Source organism: Gorilla gorilla, chromosome 2, assembly GCF_029281585.2.
Source record: "Gorilla gorilla gorilla isolate KB3781 chromosome 2, NHGRI_mGorGor1-v2.1_pri, whole genome shotgun sequence".
In the NCBI taxonomy this organism is placed as follows: Eukaryota; Metazoa; Chordata; class Mammalia; order Primates; family Hominidae; genus Gorilla; species Gorilla gorilla.
This window is the reverse complement of record NC_086017.1, coordinates 109,055,341-109,073,765: the sequence shown is the minus strand read 5'-3', so window position 1 is coordinate 109,073,765 and position 18,425 is coordinate 109,055,341. Positions and strand designations below refer to the sequence as shown.

The 18,425-nt window shown below is 39.0% G+C and overlaps 1 protein-coding gene across 2 annotated transcripts in view; it reads right to left on the bottom strand.

Moving 5' to 3' along the window:
* Nucleotides 1-18,090, bottom strand: part of LOC109026182 (olfactory receptor 5H14-like) — a 229,512-nt gene extending 211,422 nt beyond the window's left edge. The window contains exons 1-2 of one of the 2 annotated variants that reach the window (XM_055381740.2): nucleotides 17,696-18,090; nucleotides 7,888-13,101 (exon numbers count right to left, since the gene is read on the bottom strand). In XM_055381740.2, the coding sequence (XP_055237715.1) occupies nucleotides 12,154-13,101; nucleotides 17,696-17,752 (1,005 nt within the window). In that variant the 5' untranslated portion in view covers nucleotides 17,753-18,090 and the 3' untranslated portion in view covers nucleotides 7,888-12,153. Of the gene's footprint in view, nucleotides 1-7,887; nucleotides 13,102-17,695 lie in introns of those variants that run through there. The other variant, XM_063703947.1, reaches the window with a different exon arrangement.
* Between the last annotated feature and the right edge of the window lie 335 nt (nucleotides 18,091-18,425).

Below are 18,425 nucleotides of genomic sequence, written 5' to 3'. Positions count from 1 at the left end.
AGTGTGTGCTGTTCTCAACTAAGTGTCCATATATTCTCATCATTTAGCTCCCACTTATAAGTAAGAACATGTAGTATTTAGTTTTCTGTTTCTCCATTAGTTTGCTAGGGATGACGGCCTCCTGCTCTATCCATGTCCCTGCAAAGGACATGGTATCCTTCCTTTCTATGACTGTATAGTATTCCATGGTGTATATGTACTGCATTTTCATTATCCAGTCTATTATTGATGAGCATTTAGGTTGATTCCATGTTTTTGCTACTGTGATTAATGCTGTAATGAACATACACATGTATGTGTCTTCATAATAGAACAATTTACATTCCTTTGGGTATACACTCAGTAATTGGATTGCTGGGTCAAAAGGTATTTCTGTTCTTATGTCTTTGAGAAATCACCACACTGTCTTCCACAGTGGTAGAGCCAGTTTACACTCCCATCAACAGTGTCTAAGTGTTCCATTTTTCTCCACAACCTCACTAGCATATATTATTCTTTGACTTTTTAATAATAGCCATTCTGACTGGTGTGAGATGGTATGTCATTGTGGTTTTGATTTGCATTTCTCTAATGATCAGTGATGTTGAGCTTTTTTTGATATGTTTTTTAGCCACATAAATGTCTTATTTTAGAAGTGTCTGTTCATATCCTTCACCCACCTTTTGATAGGGTTGTTTTTTTTTCTTGTAAATTTGTTTATGTTCATTATAGATGCTGGACGTTAGATCTTTGTCAGATGCACACACTGCAAAAATTTTCTCACATTCTTAGGTTGTTTGTTTACCCCATGTTGATAGTTTCTTTTGCTGTGCAGAAGCTCTTCAGTTTAATTAGATCCCATTGGTCAATTTGTGCTTTTGTTGCAATCAGTTTTGGTATCTTTGTCATGAAATCTTTGCCCATGCCTATGTCCTGAATTGTATTGCCTAGGTATTCTTCTAAGGTTTCTATAGTTTTGGGTTTTACATTTAACTCTTTAATTTATCTTGCATTTATTTTGGTATATGGTGTAAGGAAGAAGTTCAGTTTCAATTTTCTGCATAAGGCTAGCCAGTTCTCTTAACACTGCTTTTTAAATAAAGAATCCTTTCCCCATTGCTTGTTTTGTTGAAGACCAGATGGTTGTAGGTATGTGGTCTTATTTCTAGGTTCTCTATTATGTTCCATTGGTCTATGTATCTGTTCTTGTACCAGTACCATGCTGTTTTGGTTAATGTAGCCCTGTAGTATAGTTTGAAGTAGGGTAGCATGATGGCTCTGTCTTTGTTCTTTCTGCTTGGGATGGCCTTGGCTATTCAGGCTCTTTTTCCATATGAATTGTTCCATATGAATTCTAAAACAGTTTTTTCTAGTTCTCTGAAGAGTCTAATGATAGGAATAGCATTGAATCTATAAATTGCTTTGGGCGTTTAGGCCATTTTAATGATATTGGTTCTTCCTATCCATGAGCATGAAATGTCTTTCCACTTGTATGTGTCATCTCTGATTTTTTTGAGAAGGGTTTTGTAGTTCTACTTGTAGAGATCTTTCTGTTATGCATGCCCGTATGAGACCATCTGAGCAGGCTTAGTGTGAGCAACAAGGCTGTTTATTCACTTGGGTGCGAGTGGGCTGAGTCTGAGAAAGAAGTCAGCAAAGAGTGGTGGGATTATCATTGGTTCTTATAGGTTTGGGATAGGCGGTGGAATCAGGAGCAATTTTTTGCTGGCAGTGGATGGATGTTACAAAATACATTCTCAAGGGTGGGGAGGATGTTACAAAGTACATTCACAAGGGCAAGGAGGGTGTATTGTCAGAAGGGTGGGGAGGATGTTACAAAGTACATTCACAAGGACAAGGAGGGTGTATTGTCAGAAGGGTGGGGAGGATGTTACAAAGTACCTTCACAAGGGCAGGGAGGATGTATTGTCATAAGGGCGGGAAGGAATGTTACAAAGTACATGCACTGGACAGGGAATATCACAAAGTACATTATCACAAGGGTGGGGGGAATGTCATGATGGCTTGACCACGGTGCAGCCAGATCAAAGGACCTTACATTTCTGTTTTTTAATGTTAATAAGGAAGACATAAAACAAGAAAGAGTAGTGAAAACTTGGGGTGAAAATTTTGGGGGTGGTATGGATGGGTGATGGGTGATGTTTCTTAGGGCTGCTTTGAACAGGATTAGAGGTGGCACAGGAACCTTAAGTGGGAGAGATTAGACTTAAGTAATACTTTGGGGTAAGGGGTGATATTGTGGGATTGTTAAAAGCAGCATTTGTTGTATAGAGTAATGAGTGATAGCCTTGATGTGGTTTCGTAGGAATTGAGAGATTAATTGGAAGACACAAAGCCTGAATAAGAGAAGGAGGAGGATAGGTATTGAGGACTAACGATTGGAAGAAGCCAGGATACCCAGTTAGAAAGTGGCCAGGTGGGTCCAGTGTAATTAGTTGCCTGATTAGCAAGTTTTTGAGCTCTGTCTTTGAGTTTTTTGATGTTATCATATACCAGGCCAGATTGATTTAAGTAAAAACAACACTCCTCTTTAAGAAATATACAGAGTCCTCCTTTTTCAGCAGTGAGTAAATCGAGGCCTTGGTGGTTCTGAAGGACAACTGTAGCTAAAGAGTCAAGCTGAGCTTGCAGGACAGATAAAGTTTGTGATATATCTGTAATGCTAGCAGAGAAGTCATAAGAGAGGCTGCAGAATGTTGTGACAGAGGTTGAGACAACTGCTATTTCCAGTTCCAAGTGCAATAGTGGAGGCACAAAGTCCTAGACCCACAAGTAAAGGGATTAGTGGGATGACTCTTTTTTGTCATGTTGGTGTCATGAGGAGGACAAGCAGTTGTTCATTCCCATCTGCAAGCTGGATTTTGGGGGTAAGGAAGATTAGAGTACATGTGCCTGTCCACTTGACAGGTAGGCACATGTAGGTGGAAGAGCCACATAAAAAGAAGAGATGTTGTGTCAGGCAGAACTGGAAATGTAAAGTAAAAAGGTGACAGGGTGTACTGAAAGAAGAGTCCTGCACCCCAAATCCTAAAGATCCAGCAAGGACAGCAGCCATCAGCGGTTGTAAGGGGATTGATGGTGCAACTGCATAGAGGGAGAGGTTCAGTTCTCATGGAATAAGAGAAAGCACATAGTGTCTACAAGTAAGCTTTCACTGCTATTCATGGGTTTGGGCATAAGCAAGCAAGAGGAGGGGCCAGGAGGAGAGACAGATGAGCAGCGGGACGGTAGCCAAGGATGCACGGTAGGTGTCTTCCTAAACAGTAGTGACTGCCAATGTTTTTTAGTTTGTCAATAATGATAGAGGGCTTATCAGTAATGCAAAGTTGGAATGCTCCCATCTGGTAATGTGTGGCTGGAGATAAAGAGTAAAGGAATATTTAGACGGTGGAAGGTTGCCTAAAGGGATTCCAGCAGGCTGTTGTCAGGAGATGCATAAAGAAGCAGCAACAGGGATAGTTGTTTGTGTGGTTAGGGGTCCAAATATGGGGAAGGGGAGTGGAATTGATGTAGGAGAAAGGTGCCATGAGTAGATGTGGAGAAGTGTGGCAGCTTGTTGGTGCAAAATGTCTGGGGAGTTCTCACCAAATCTGTCTAGAAAGTAAAGAAGTTCCTCAGGTGGGTAAAGATGAGGGCTATTAAATGAGGTTTGGAGGTGCAGGGAGACAGGAGAGGTAGCCCAGTTGACCCATAGAGTGGGGATGGCTGTCTAACAGCAGGAAGAAAGGGAAACGCATAGCCAACAATTCTTTGCTAGAGAAGGATTGGAGGCAGTGAGGAGAGAGTGGGTGAGATTTACAGTGTGCTGGAGGTAACTAGGGAGAGGTAGAGAGTGACTGGAGAATGGGGGCAAGGATAAGAGTGAGTAGAAAAGTAAAAAAACTAAAAAAGGACTTCATCAGGATAGAAGAATTGGAGTGTACCTTGCCACTGAAGATCTTCTATTCACTCCAAGAGAGAGTTAAGGGTGGCAGTTTGAGGTAAAACCAGGAGATTTCAGTTAGGATGGTTTGGAGGAAAAGTGTAAACCAGCAGTGTAAACAACGGCAGGGCATTTACGAATAGTTGAGAATGGTGAATAGGAGTATAACTAGACAGAGATAGTAGGGATGACAAATTTATGGGGCACAGTCCAAGAAGTGGTGGCTGACCACGTAAAACCCTGTTGCAAAAAGTAGGGTAAGGCCGAATAGACGTAATAGAATGAAGATCCTGAACCAACCTGTAAGATGTACACATATGTAACAAACCTGCACATTGTGCACATGTACCCTAAAACTTAAAGTATAATAATAATAATAATAAAAGAAATAAAAAAAAAATTTGTCCAATTTCTGGACAGGTAGGATAGGGGAGTTGTAAGGAGAATTGGTAGGCTTTAAAAGGCCATGCTGTAACAGGGGAACAGTAACAGGCTTTAGTCCTCTTAAAGCCTGTTGTGGGATGGGGTACTGACGTTGAGCTGGGTAAGGGTGATTAGGTTTTAATGGGATGGTAAGTGATGCCTGATTGGTCACCAGGGAGGGAGTAGAGGATCCCATACGTGTGGATTAAGGTAGGGATACACGAGAGGAGAATTCAAAGGAGGCCTTGAATCAGGCAAAAGTGCAGCAATGAGGTGTGGCTGTAGTCCAGGAATAGTCAGGGAAGCAGATAATTTAGTTAAAATGTCTCAGCCTAATAAGGGAACTGGGCAGGTGGAGATAACTAAAAAAAAGTGCATAAAAGAATGTTGTCCAAGTTGGCACCAGAGTTGGGGAGTTTTAAAGGGTCTAGAAGTCTGGCCATCAATACCCACAACAGTTAACGGGGGCAAGGAAAACAGGCCTTTGAAAAGAAGGTAATGTGGAGTGGGTAGCCCCCATATCGATTAAACAGGGGATGGACTTACCCTCCACTATAAGAGTTACCCGAAGCTTGGTGTCCGTGATGGTCCAGGGGGCTTCCAAAGTTATTGGGCAGTGTCAGTCTTCAGCTACTAAGCTGAGGAGATCTGGCAAGGAGTCAGCCAAGGAAAGTTGGGTTTGAGCTCCAGGAGCTTTAGAAGCAGCGGAAATGTGAGTCAGACAGTCCAACTTCCAGTGGGCCCCGCACAGACAGGGCATGGCTTAGGAGGAATCCCGGGCTGCGGGCATTCTGAGGCCCAGTGGCCAGGATTTTGGCATTTGAAGCAAGGTCCATGAGGAGGTTTTGAAGGAACCCCCAGCAGCTGTGGCTTAGATGTTCTGAAGGTTTTGTATGCTGGAGACGTGATTGTGGGTTGTCTTACAGTGGAGGCAAGTAGCTGTAACTCAAAGATATGTTGCCGCTTGGTGGCTTCTTCTCTGTTATTGAACACCTTGAAGGCAAAGTTGATTAAATCCTGTTGTAAGGTTTGAGGGCCGGAATCCAACTTTTGGAGTTTTTTTCTAATGTCAGGAGAGAATTGGGTGATAAAATGCATATTAAGGATAAGGTGGCCTTCTGGCCCCTCTGGGTCTAGGGCTGTAAAACGTCTAAGGGTAGCTGCTAAGTGGCCATGAATTGGGCTGGGTTTTCATCTTTACCTGGGGTAATTTCCTTCAGCTTGTCATAATTAACTGCTTTCTATGCTGCCTTTCTGAGCCCCTCAACTAGGCAGGAGACCATGTAATCTAGCCTACCTATACCTGGGGAGTCCGTCTGGTATTGCCAATGGAGATCCTCTCGGGGAACTGCCCTGGTGCCCTCTTGGAGGCCTGGCTCATGAAGCCAGCAGGTGTCTGAGTAGGACTGGGCTAGAAAATGAACTCTTTCTCGTTCATACGGGGAGAGGGTAGAGGTCAGGATGACATTTAAGTCACTCCAGGTTAAACTGTAGGACTGAGTTAGATATTGGAATTCCTATATATACTTAGTGGGGTCTGATGAGAAAGAGCCTAAACGCTGGCTGATATGGGAAAGGTCTGACAGAGAAAAAGGCACATATGCCCTGACTATGCCTTCAGCTCCAGTCACCTCTCTAAGAGGAAATTGTTGGGCAGGTTGCGGGGAGCTAGTTGTGGAATGAAACTGTAAGCCAGACTCGGTGTGAGGAGGGGAGGTAATAGAAGGGTTATAGGATGGTGGAGTGGAGGCTGCGGAAGAATTGGCACCTGATTCAGCCTGTGAAGGAGCGGCCAGGGGAGGAAGAGAGAGGTCAGAGGGGTCAGTAGAAAAGGAGGATTCAGAGGACTCTGAGCTTGGGGTGGAGACCGAAGGAGCGAACGGGAAAGAAAGAAGGAAAATCTGGGAGGAGTCGCACTGGGAGCAGAGACTAGGGAGGGAATGAAGTGTAAAAAATGCCTGGACATAAGGTACCTCAGATCATTTGCCCAGTTGTCGACAAAAATTATCTAGGTCTTGTAGGATAGACAAATTGAAAGTGCCATTCTGTGGCCACTTGGAGCTATTGTCGAGTTTGTATTGGGGTCAAGCAGTATTACAGAAGAAAATAAGACATTTAGGTTTTAAGTCAGGTGTTAGTTGAAGGGGTTTTAGGTTTTTAAGAACACAGGCTAAGGTGGAAGAGGGAGGAATGGATGGTGGAAAGTTGCCCATAGAGGAGAAGGTAAGTTTAAAGAGGAAGGTAGAGACATGGAGAAATGGAGGTGGGAAGCTACCAGGCTTCCAGTAGGCACCCCTGACTGAGTCCTGGGCTGTAATGTGGGTGAGCAGCCAAAGCAGGTGTCCGTGCGATTGACCTGCCACCAAGGGAAGGTGGGTGAATGACCACGGCAGGCGTCACCGCGGTGATCAGACACCAAGGGAAGACTGTCTTCCCATGTCCGTGACCGACGTCGGAGTTTTTGAATGCACGGATAAAATGTGTCTCCTTTTGTCTCTACCAGGAAGGGAGAGAAACTGAAATTGAAAGGAGAGAGATTTAAGGGAGGCAAGAGAGGTTAGGTAGAGAGCAAAAAACCACTTACCCAATTGCGAAAACCCACTTACTGATTTGAAATTGGTGAGATGGTCCTTGGGCTGGCTGGTCTCATGACCCGAGGTCACAGGTGGATCTCCTCACCGTGGGAGCACGAGGACAGGGGACTGCTCTCCCGTAGGAGTTCCCCTGTCACGGGTCTTCGACACCAAATGTTACGCGTGTCTGTACAAGGGACCACCTGAGCAGGCTTAGTGTGAGCAACAAGGCTGTTTATTCACTTGGGTGCAAGTGGGCTGAGTCTGAGAAAGGAGTCAGCCAAGGGTGGTGGGATTATCGTTGGTTCTTATAGGTTTGTGATAGGCAGTGGAGTCAGGAGCAATTTTTTGCTGGCAGTGGATGGATGTTACAAAATACATTCTCAAGGGCGGGGAGGGTGATACAAAGTACATTCACGTGGGGAGAGGATGTATTGTCACCAGGGTCGGGGGGGGGGGGGGGGGGGGGGGAGTTACAAAGTACGTTCACAAGGATGGGGGAGGGTGTATTGTCACAAGGGCAGGGAGGAATGTTAGTTACAAAGTACATTCATAAAGATGGGGAATATCACAAAGTATATTATCACAAGGGTGGGGGAATGTCATGATGGCTTGATCATGGTGCGGCCAGCTCAGAGGAACTTACACTTTCACCTCCCTGGTTAGCTGTATTCTTAGGTATTTTATTCTTTTTGCGGCAATTGTGAATGGGATTGCATTCCTGATTTGGCTCTTGGCTTGACTGTTTTTGGTGTATAGAAATGTTAGTGATTTTTTAGGTGTATAAATATATAAAATATATAAAACATATAAAAATAAAAATAAAAATAAAAATTTAAGTAAAAGGATGTAAGTACAACAAAATTTATAAAGATTTAAACTTTGTTTTATAATTTATTTATAAACTATTTATAATTGTTTTTAAATTATGTTTTATAATGTGCCTGCATAAAAATATCCTCCCAAATCTCTATGGTAATTTATACCCTTAGAGGTTCACAAAGCTAAATTAAATGATCAACATTCATTGAATACCTGGCTGATTTCCAAATAAGACAAAATGTTAAAACATTAATTTCTGAAAATAGGCTTATCTGCTTTGGGCTTCCTATTACATAGGAAATAAAAATATTTGAGGTCACTAGCAAACATATTTCATTGCTACAGTGAGAAATTGTGCTGTGAAGAAACATATGCTTCTACAAATTATAAAATGGTGTATTCATAGGTTTCCACATCTACAGATTTTGGATGTGATATGTACTAGGCAATCACTTATATCCAAGAAAATAAAGCTGCTGAGAATTGAGAGTTCTAGTTAATGTGTGGTAATTAAAACTTCTAAACAGCATAAGAAAAATAACTCTGTATGCAAAGTATCCAAGTAAAGTGAAAAATGTTATTGATAAGAAAACCACCAGGTATGAGGACATATATTTAAGAAAAAAAGAAAAGTGGAGTAATTTTGTCTAGTTTGGATGGTACCTAAAAGTTGTTTCAGGATAGATGATGAAGGACAAAAACCAAATGGATACAGAGAGTTGGAAGAGAAAGAGAATCTTTTGCAGTTAAGTTACCGGAATTCAAGTTATTATGAGTGTTTCAAATAAGTCTTAATATTAAAATTAAACTAATAAAAACTATAATTTGGTCTTCTTAATTAAAATGGCAAGGTTTTAACAATGTGTTGGTCTGCTCTTATTAGACACTGGTTAAGTTTTCTCATGACCCTTTAAGTACATGGCCTGTGAAATGAAAAGAATGTATGTTTTGTCAAGATGACGTTTCGCGATCCATATTGTCTTTAGCTGGTATTTGATTCCTTAAGAAAACTGAGTTTTCTCAATATTAAAAGATCTAACTTTTTTTTCAATAACATCACTTTTTCTATTTACTTTGAAATCTTTTGTCATTTTAGTATTCTTTCAGTCACCAGTGCCTATACTTAACCAATTATTTAAATCATTTGATAGTTTTAACAAACTTCCCAAAATAAAACTGTAAATTAAATCTTTTTTGACCTCAATTAACTTTGAGATTTCCCAGATGAGCCTCTAGAATGTCGAAAGAGAATTTTCATTATCTGTTACAAAAAGAGAGATGTTAAGCTAATGAGGCTTATATAATATGTGAAATTGAGAAGTATTGTCCAATTAAAGCAATCAAGGGAACAAAGAATGTGAGAACTCATCAATTATCATGAGAATGGCATTACCATTCATTAGGAATTCTAGCTCTTGACCCATACACCTCTATTCTGTTTCACCTCCAACATTTGATTCAGATTTCAACATGAGATTTGAATGGGTCCCTCAAATCAAACTACAGAAAGTTTCTCAAGAGAAACTGGCCTGATATCTGCTCACACCTTTCCAACCTTACTGACTGAGAGGAAGGTCACTTTCTAGAAGGCCCAGGAAACTGAAAAAACTTTTTAGGACCTCTTTTGAGTATAAGGGAATTTACCTAAATCTATGGATGTTGCAGGTCAAAACAGATGCTATGTCCTTGCATGACATCATAGCCTGGAGAGAATATTAAAGTCTAATATGAGATTATTTATTAAAGGTCCTAACTTGGCCAAATTAAAAAGAGATGATCAGTCACTATTTTTACTGCACTTATGTAAATACTCAGTTGAAGTTTAATGAGAGTAGACTTATTTTGTAAAGAAATTAGTCTTTCTATAATTATGTTTGGTAGAAATGAAGGGAACTGTAGAGGAAAAAATAATGTTTCAATAGAAAAGTATAGTGCGCCCACTGTTAAATTCTTGTTCTGTCCATTGTCTTTGAGGTTTTATTATCTACCTATAAATTGCCCTATTCCTGAAGCCCTACAAGCTAGGGCTGGGCAACTGGATGTAAACTATAGAGGACAATCTTTATGAATGTAGCTGACTTGGCTGCTCAGGTAGTTGACCAATGACGTAAACAGAAACATTCAGACTGCAAACTAGAAAAATTATCATATTGCAACTGCCACTTTATTTCATCACCTAAAGATGCTTTGAGCTTAAATTTAAAAGTCTTCTCAAATAACTGCCCTCAGGGCTCAGATACTAAGTTTATAGATTGTTATAACCATTGATCTTTTGTTTTTATTGGGTTTATTTCAGTTGGTTCGTGCACACTTTGGCTATGGAGTATACCCCCATTCTCTTGGGACTATCATTGTGACTATTATCATTGTAATCTTCCTGGTGTGCTGTAGTCTCTCAAGAGTCTTAAATGTGAGTTCATAGCCATCACAGTACACCAGGTTTCCTCACTGTGATTAGAATGACAACAACAAAGAAAAAATAGTAAAAGAAACACTTCTGCAAGAGACTGGACATTATGACATGAGTTCCATGTTGACACAAAGCTAAACCAGCTGTGCTCGTCACAGAAAGTGGCCCATGTGCCTAAGTTTTAGTCAATATCCCATAACTGGGAGCCTAACCAAAAGGGAAAAAATAGCTAAAATAGTTAAATAAAAGGATATTGGGCTGAGGTGGGTGCAGCAAAGTGGGTTCCTGCCTAAGCAAACAGAAATCCAACTCAGTGTAAATGGTAAAACAAAAATTAACTTAACAACCACCAACTCACCTCTAACTATTAAATTTCCACATGATCCAAATCATGCCACTGCTTCACTTTAGCCAATAAAATATTTCTTTTTGCCTTACTTTCTCATTTACCCTATAACAGCTTCTTTTCTTTCCTCTTCAGGAAAGCACCAAAGCACCTGCAGTCTGGTGGTACCAAATAAATCAGTTTCCTCAAATAAACTCTGAATTTTAATGCCACTACTTTATACATGTGTATATATACATATATTAGATGACTATACATACACATAAAAAAATGTATATTTACACACACACAGATATAGATACCTAAACCATATATGCATATAATTTGGTAGCAATGACAGTCCAACAAAAGAAACTGAAGAGCTACATAAATTATTAGAGTTATGTTAGCAAAAAACCGATCTGATGGCAATGTTAAGGGAATGAATGAGTACTAGAAGAATGGAGAAAATAAGTAACCAGAGATTTGCAAAACAATACATGAGTAGTTTTTAGGTAAAGGCCTCATGGTATCAGTGAGAATGTAAACAAAATTTCAGTGATGAAAGATGAAGGGCAGAGTGGACTGCTAGATGGATGACTCATGCACTTCAAGAGTATGAGGTTTGAAGAAGGCTAACAAGCAAGGACTTTTTGAGGCAGAAATGTTCAAACTTCCTCATTTTCATGTTTTTTCCCTCCACTCACTAGGCACTATGATGTCAGATCATCTGATCATTATTTGAACTTTGGTAATAAGAATTTAAAGTCTCTGGTTGTCAAAAAATCATTCCAATAATCTTGCAACATCACCGAATATTAAAAATCTCATAGCTTCATTTTTTTTTTCTGGGAAGATTAAGGCCATTTTGTTCTTATTATGCCACTTTTCTTCTCAATGCCTACTTCAACTTAGTTCTTCTAGTTCATCTTTTAATTTTCTGAATTAAGGGAGCTTTTCAGATTATCTAAATACATACAGCCACAGCTGGAAAAGGCATTAGAAACCACTGTAGAAAGTTAGAGGCAACTTACCTCTTCTTACTTTTGCAAGCACACTACATAAAGAGTACCCTTTTAGGCTTCGGCAAGATCTTCACTGTTAACTCCCTTCTCAGTTTTTCTCCTCATTGCATTTCCATTTTTGTTTATTTCTTTACCTGATATGTGAGTTGATTTTCTACAAGAAGTAGAATTCACTCTTTCCCAATGAAGTGGAATAAAAGATCCCTTGATGGCTAGCAGAATTCTTGGGATTTACCTCTGTTCACCAAAACACAAATCTACTTTCACAACAGAGTTAAATGTGTTGAGTGTCTCAGGTAATATAGTTGTATTAGTATCAAAATCATCATACTCAAGTCCTTATCAGATGACATAGACTATCTTAGCATTTAATGCATTTATAAAGCCACATTGAATAACATACAACACTGTAAAATATTTTTATTTGCTTTCTGCTGACATTATTTGCTTATGATATGAACATGACTAAAAATTTTTAAATGCCATTGAATAACATTAGGAGTGTATTTATTAGTTTACTAGATACTAACACCTTAGGTCCTTAAAGTGCTAGGACTTTGCAAAATCTTCAAATGCTAGCAAAACACAGATACCTTTAACTTGAACAATCTTGGGAAAATTTTAGTAAACAGAGAACAGAGATTGTATGAGATCTAAACATTTCTTTTGAACATTTTTGTGAATGAATCTATTACTTGTTTGTTTCTCAGGCTGTAGATCATGGGATTTAATAAAGGAACTATGACAGTGTAAAATAGAGACTCCATCACATCTTGGTCATCTGCTTGCAGAGATGCAGAGCCCACATACATGAAGACAAGGGGCCCATAGTATAAAGATACAGATAAGAGATGAACTCCACAGGTGGAGACAGCTTTTTGTATCCCTTTGACAGACTTATTTTTTAAGATTATAAGGAAGACAAGTGTATAAGATATAAGAATAGTTCCAATGGTAAAAACTTGAATTGAACCTGCGAAAATAAAAACCATTAGAAAGTTAATAGAAGAATCAGTACAGGAAATCTTTAACAATGGGATAATGTCACAGTAAAAGTGTTGTATTATGTTGGAATTACAGAAGGTTAATCTGAATAAAAAAATTTCATGGATTAAAGCATGAAGAAGGCCACCTATAAATGACAAGACTAATAGCTGGATGCATAGTCCGTTGGTCATAATGACTGGATAAAGTAAAGGTTTGCAAATGGCTACATAGCGATCATATGCCATTGATGCCAAGAGAAAACATTCTGTGGTTACAGTGATTACAAAGGAAAAAAATTGTATCTTGCATTCAGAGAGAGATATCATCTTACTCTTAGCTAAAAAGTTGATCAGCATCTTTGGAGTCACTGTGGATGATAACCAAGCATCCACAAAGGCCAAACTCCCAAGGAATAAGTACATTGGGATATGAAGGTGAGGGTCTTTCCAGATGAGAACAATTAGACCAAGATTCCCCATGATGGTGATGAGATATATTACCAAGAATGCCAGGAACAGGGGTATTTTCCACTGTGGTTGATATAAAAATCCTGTGAGAACAAACTCTGTCAGCAATGTTGTATTTTCCTCCTCCATGTCCTCACTGCATGTCCTCTGAAAAATGAAATAAATGTAAAGGAACACTTGGAATGGAGTTGTGAGTTGAAACTGGGGAAGAAGTGTTGAAATAAACTATGTAATTATCAGAGCCCTCTTAATTTTTTAATCAGTACTCTAATTGATGCGCCCTATATTTGAGCATTTAAATACATGGAAAAATAATACATTTTGGTTTGAAAATTGTGTAGGAATTAACAGGTTGAGATTTAAAAAAATGCATTATCTAAATGTAATAATTTTTTGTGGACTCTACTGAATGTAATAGAAAAACCTTCTGTCTGGGACATGGATGTAGGGTGAAGGAAAAAAGATATTTGAAAGGCCTGTGTTAAAAATGGAATGAATGTAATGTGAAGAATCTCAAACTTTATTCTTCACACGATAAACATGCACCAAATATTTTAAAATGGGAAATGGCATATATATATATATATATATATATATATATATATATATATATATTTTTTTTTTTTTTTTTTTGAGACAGAGCTTTGTTCTTGTTGCCCAGGCTGGAGTGCAATGACATGATCTCAGCGCCTCCCAAAGTGCTGGGATTACAGGCGTGAGCCACTGTGCCCAGCCCATCATAGCATATTTTAAAAATTTAGTTCTTGATGGTGTAAAAAGTGTGCTGCAGGAAGGAGAAACTGATTCAGGAATCCTAATTAGAAACTTGATACTAAGGTCAAGGGGATCCCAAATTAGATTACACATGATAATCATCTGGGAGAGTTTTTTCATGAAAAATACAGATTGTGAGGTTTTAATGTAGGAATTATTTCAAGAATGAGGTCTACGAATCTGTATTTCAAAAATACCCTCAAGGTGATTGATATGCATGTGTAGTGTCTAGTCCCTGTGTGATATGATATTGGAAGAGATGGTAAGACAAATGAATAGATTCAAAAGAATTCAGAATGTAGAGTCTCTAGTTACTGTGACATATTTGGTATGAAATACATCATCAGTGAAAGAGAGAGAAGTCACTTGGTGACCAGGTAGGTGGACATTAAACATTGGGGATGAAAACTCGAATTGCTGACAAGTTTTTGGAGTGAGCATCACATCTGAACAACTAGGTGAGATTCAATCAGTAATATGGGCCTATTCGAACTTAATGGAAATAATTACTTGGAATCATTGTAGTATTTGAAAGCATCATTAGGAATGATGTACAAAGTGACTATACGTTCTTTATAAGATGGCCAAGATCTAATCCTCTTTTTTGACACTCATGTCTTGGGGGCTCAGAGGTTACCTACTGCTATAGAAGCCAAAAGAAATAGAAACTCATTTTCCCATTCTTCTTGCCTCTAGAGTGAAGAAATAACTATCTAGGATGGCAATGAAACACACTGATCCTACATTTATAATATGGATAAAAGAAGAAAAAAAAGACAGGATCAAAAGTGGATTTTAGTTGTAAACTCAGCCATGGCAGCAATACAATGAATCCACTGAATGCATCCTTCATTTGACAGTTAGAGTTGTCAGATTATATCCAGAAGTGGGGATAAGGATACAAGAGTTAATTTTTAAGTGACTGACCTTAAGAGTTTTAGTCTAAGAATGTGATTAATTATAAATAATGAGTATTTCTATCAGAATAATCTGAATAATTCTTAGAATCATTATAATCAAAACCAATTTCAATTGTTTAATGTCCTAGTTTGCCACAAGTTGTCAAATAAAGTCATAATAAGCTTAACAACAAAATAAAATATCATTAAAGGAACAATGTTGTCTTATAACTATTTATTCTATCCATATCATAGTCATGAAACTAAAATATAGAGATAAGCCAGTAATAGTTATCTAATTTCAACCTGGCTATTTTGACAGTTTGTATACCCAATCTAAAATTATGGTAAGTTAAATAGCATTTTCAACATTTCTACAAAGTGTAATGAAAATTATAGATATTTTTTCTTACCCATATTTTGAAACAAATTTAAGAGAGCCTCTAAAACCATTAGGCTTTCTAAAACAGAAAAAATACAATTGCATGGGAATGCCGATAACACAGGTAGCAATTCGTTGCCTATTCATTCTTTTTGGAGGCTTCTTTCCCCAAGCTCAGGAAACTGCTGTTTATATAAATTTGGATTAAACAGAAGAGTCATTCAATTGTACAACTCTGTACTTTTGCCAGAAGACGATTGAATGGAAAACTGAAATTCTCATAAGAGTACCAAGGGATTCCCTGGGGAACAAACTGAAGCTGTTCTTGTATGTATTGTGGATTTGGACATATATGAGAAGTCCAGATTGTCCCCAATAGCATTTAACTTCTGGAATCATAAACACTATTTCATGTAAACACTTCTAGTTTTAACAAATGAAATAATATTTTATATACCATTTACCACCACAGATGATACTTCTGTCATGTTTGTATAAACTTTAGTTAAATGTGAAATTTACTCTTAGTGCTTTGATTAGTATAAGCTTGTCTAAGGTAATCAAAACATAGTTTTAATAAGGCCACATTTTCTGATTCCCTTTAGGAGAGAAACCCAAATACAGTTGTCTTTCCCATGAAAACTGCAGCTCAAATTTTAGACATACACCTAGTTCTCCCATTTTATGCTAAAATCTGATGAGAAATCTTGTTAGACAGAGGTCAATGGATGAGCCAATGAAAAATAAAGACAAGGACTGCAGTGGGAGGTGCCCAAGAATTTTTCTGACATAAAAAGAGACACACAGACCAATGGAACAGAATAAAGAACCAGAAGCAAATCCACGCATCTACAGTGAAGTCATTTTTAACAAAGCTTCCAAGAACATACATTGGGGAAAGACAGTCTAATCAATAAATGGTGCTGAGAAAACTAGATATCCATATGCAAAAGAATAAAACTAGACCCCTATCTCTCACCATATCCAAAAGTAAAATCAAAATGAATAAAAAGCTTTAATCTAATACCTCAAACTATGAAACTTCTACAGGAAAACACTGAGGGAAATCTCCAGGACTTCTGGGCAAAGATTTCTTGAGCAATACCCTACAAGAATAGACAATCAAAGAAGACATGGACAAATGGGATTACATCAAGTTAAAAAGCTTCTGCACAAAAAAGGATACAATCAACAAAATGAAGAGACAACCCACAGAATGGGAGAAAATAGTTGTAAACTACCCACCTGACAATGGATTAATAACCAGAATATATAAGGAACTCAAACCGCTTTATAGGAAATAATCTAATAATCTGATCAAATTAAGGGTAAAAGATTTGAATAGACATTTCTCAAAAGAAGACATACAAATGGTAAGCAGGCATATGAAAAGGTGGTCAACATCCCCGATCATCACAGAAATGCAAATCAAAATGGCCTGGCATTTAGTGCCTGTGGTTTTTCCAGGCACACAGTGCAAGCTGTCAGTGGATCTACCATTCTGGCATCTGGAGGACAGTGGCCCTCTTCTCACAGTTCCACTAGGCAGTGCCCCAGTGGGGACTCTGTGTGAGGGCTCCAACCTCACATTTCCCCTTTGCACAGCCCTAGTAGAGGTTCTCCATGAGGGCTCTGTCCCTACAGCAGACTTCTTCCTGAACATCCAGGTGTTTCCATGCATCCTCTGAAATCTAGGCAGTGGTTCCCAAATTCTTTCCTTCTGCACACGCACAGGCCACAGGGAAGCCATCAAGGCTTGGGGCTTGTACCCTCTGAAGCAACGACTCAAGCTATACCTTGACCCCTTTTAGCTACAACTGGAGCTGGAGTAGATAGGATGCAGGGTGCCATGTCCCAAGGCTGCAAAGAACAGCGGGGCCCTGGGCCCAGCCCATGAAACCGTTTTTCCCTCTTAGGCTTCTTGGCCTGTGATGGGAGGAGCTGCCATGAAGATCACAGAAATGCCCTGCCGACATTTTCTGTACTGTCTTGGCTATTAATATTTGGATCCTTGTTACTCATGCAGATTTCTGCAGCAGGTTTAAATTTCTCCCCAGAAAATGGGTTTTTCTTTTCTGCCACATGGCCAGGCTACACATTTTCCAAACTTTTATGCTCTGCTTCCCTTTTAAAGATAAGTTCCAGTTTCAGAAAATCTCTTTGTTCACACATACAATCATACATTTTTAGAAACAGTCAGGTAACAAAACATCTTTAATGCTTTGTTGCTTAGAAATTTCTTCTCCCAGATACCCTAAATCATCTCTCTCAAGTTCAAAGTTCCACAGATCTCTAGGACAAGGGGAAAATGCCACCACTCACTTTGCTAACGCATAGCACGAGTGACCTTTATTCCAGTTCCTAATAAGTTTCTCATCTCCATCTGACTATCTCAGCCTGGATTTCATTGTCCAAATCACTATCAGCATTTTGGTCAAAACCATTCGACAAGTCTCTAGGAAGTACCAAACTTTCCTTCATCTTACTGTCTTCTTCTGAGTCCTCCAAACTGTTCCAACCTCTGCCTGTTACCCAGTTCCAAAGTTGCTTCCTCATTTTCTGGTATCTTTATAGCAGTGCCCCACTCTTTTGGTACTAATTTTCTGTATTAGTTCATTCTCACACTGCTATAAAAAACTACCTGAGACTGGGTACTTTATGAAGAAAAGAGATTTATTTGACTCACAGTTCCATAGGCTGCACAGGAAGCATGGCTAGGAGGCCCCAGGAAACTTACAATCATGGCAGAAAGTGAACGGGAAGCAAGCACGTCTTACCATGGCAGAGAAGGAGGGAGAGTGAGCAGAGAGAGAGAGTGAGCAAAGAGAGAAGTGCCACACACTTTGAAACCGCTAGGTCTCGTGAGAACTCACTCACAAGAACACTAAGGGGGAAATCCGCTCCCATGCAATCACCTCCCATCAGGTCCCTTCCCTGACATATGAAGATTACAATTTGACATCAGATTTGGGGGAGAACACAGAAACACAGAGCCAAACCATATCAATAAATAACACAGAAGTCACTGAAAACTCTTCAGAAGGGTGCACTAAGCAGTATAATATGCATACATAGTTACTGACATTACACAAAATTAAATTATATTCCCGTCTACTTGTGTAACATAATGCTGGAAATAATGAGGAGGATGAAGAAAGAGATTTAAGGTGTTCGGAATGTAGCATCACTAGGATATTGTAAGGCATTCAGAATGTAGCAACACTAGGATGCAAATATTTAGCCCCATACTTGATGGGAAAGTAGTATTCACTGCGGGAAAAAGGAGTCACTTTGTGAGTAGATAGTCATCCAAAATAGACACTGAGAATTCAGATGCATTGACATGTGTGCAGCGTGAACATGCCTTGAACATCGAGATGAGCTGGTTAGTATTAGTAATATAATATTACTAGAGC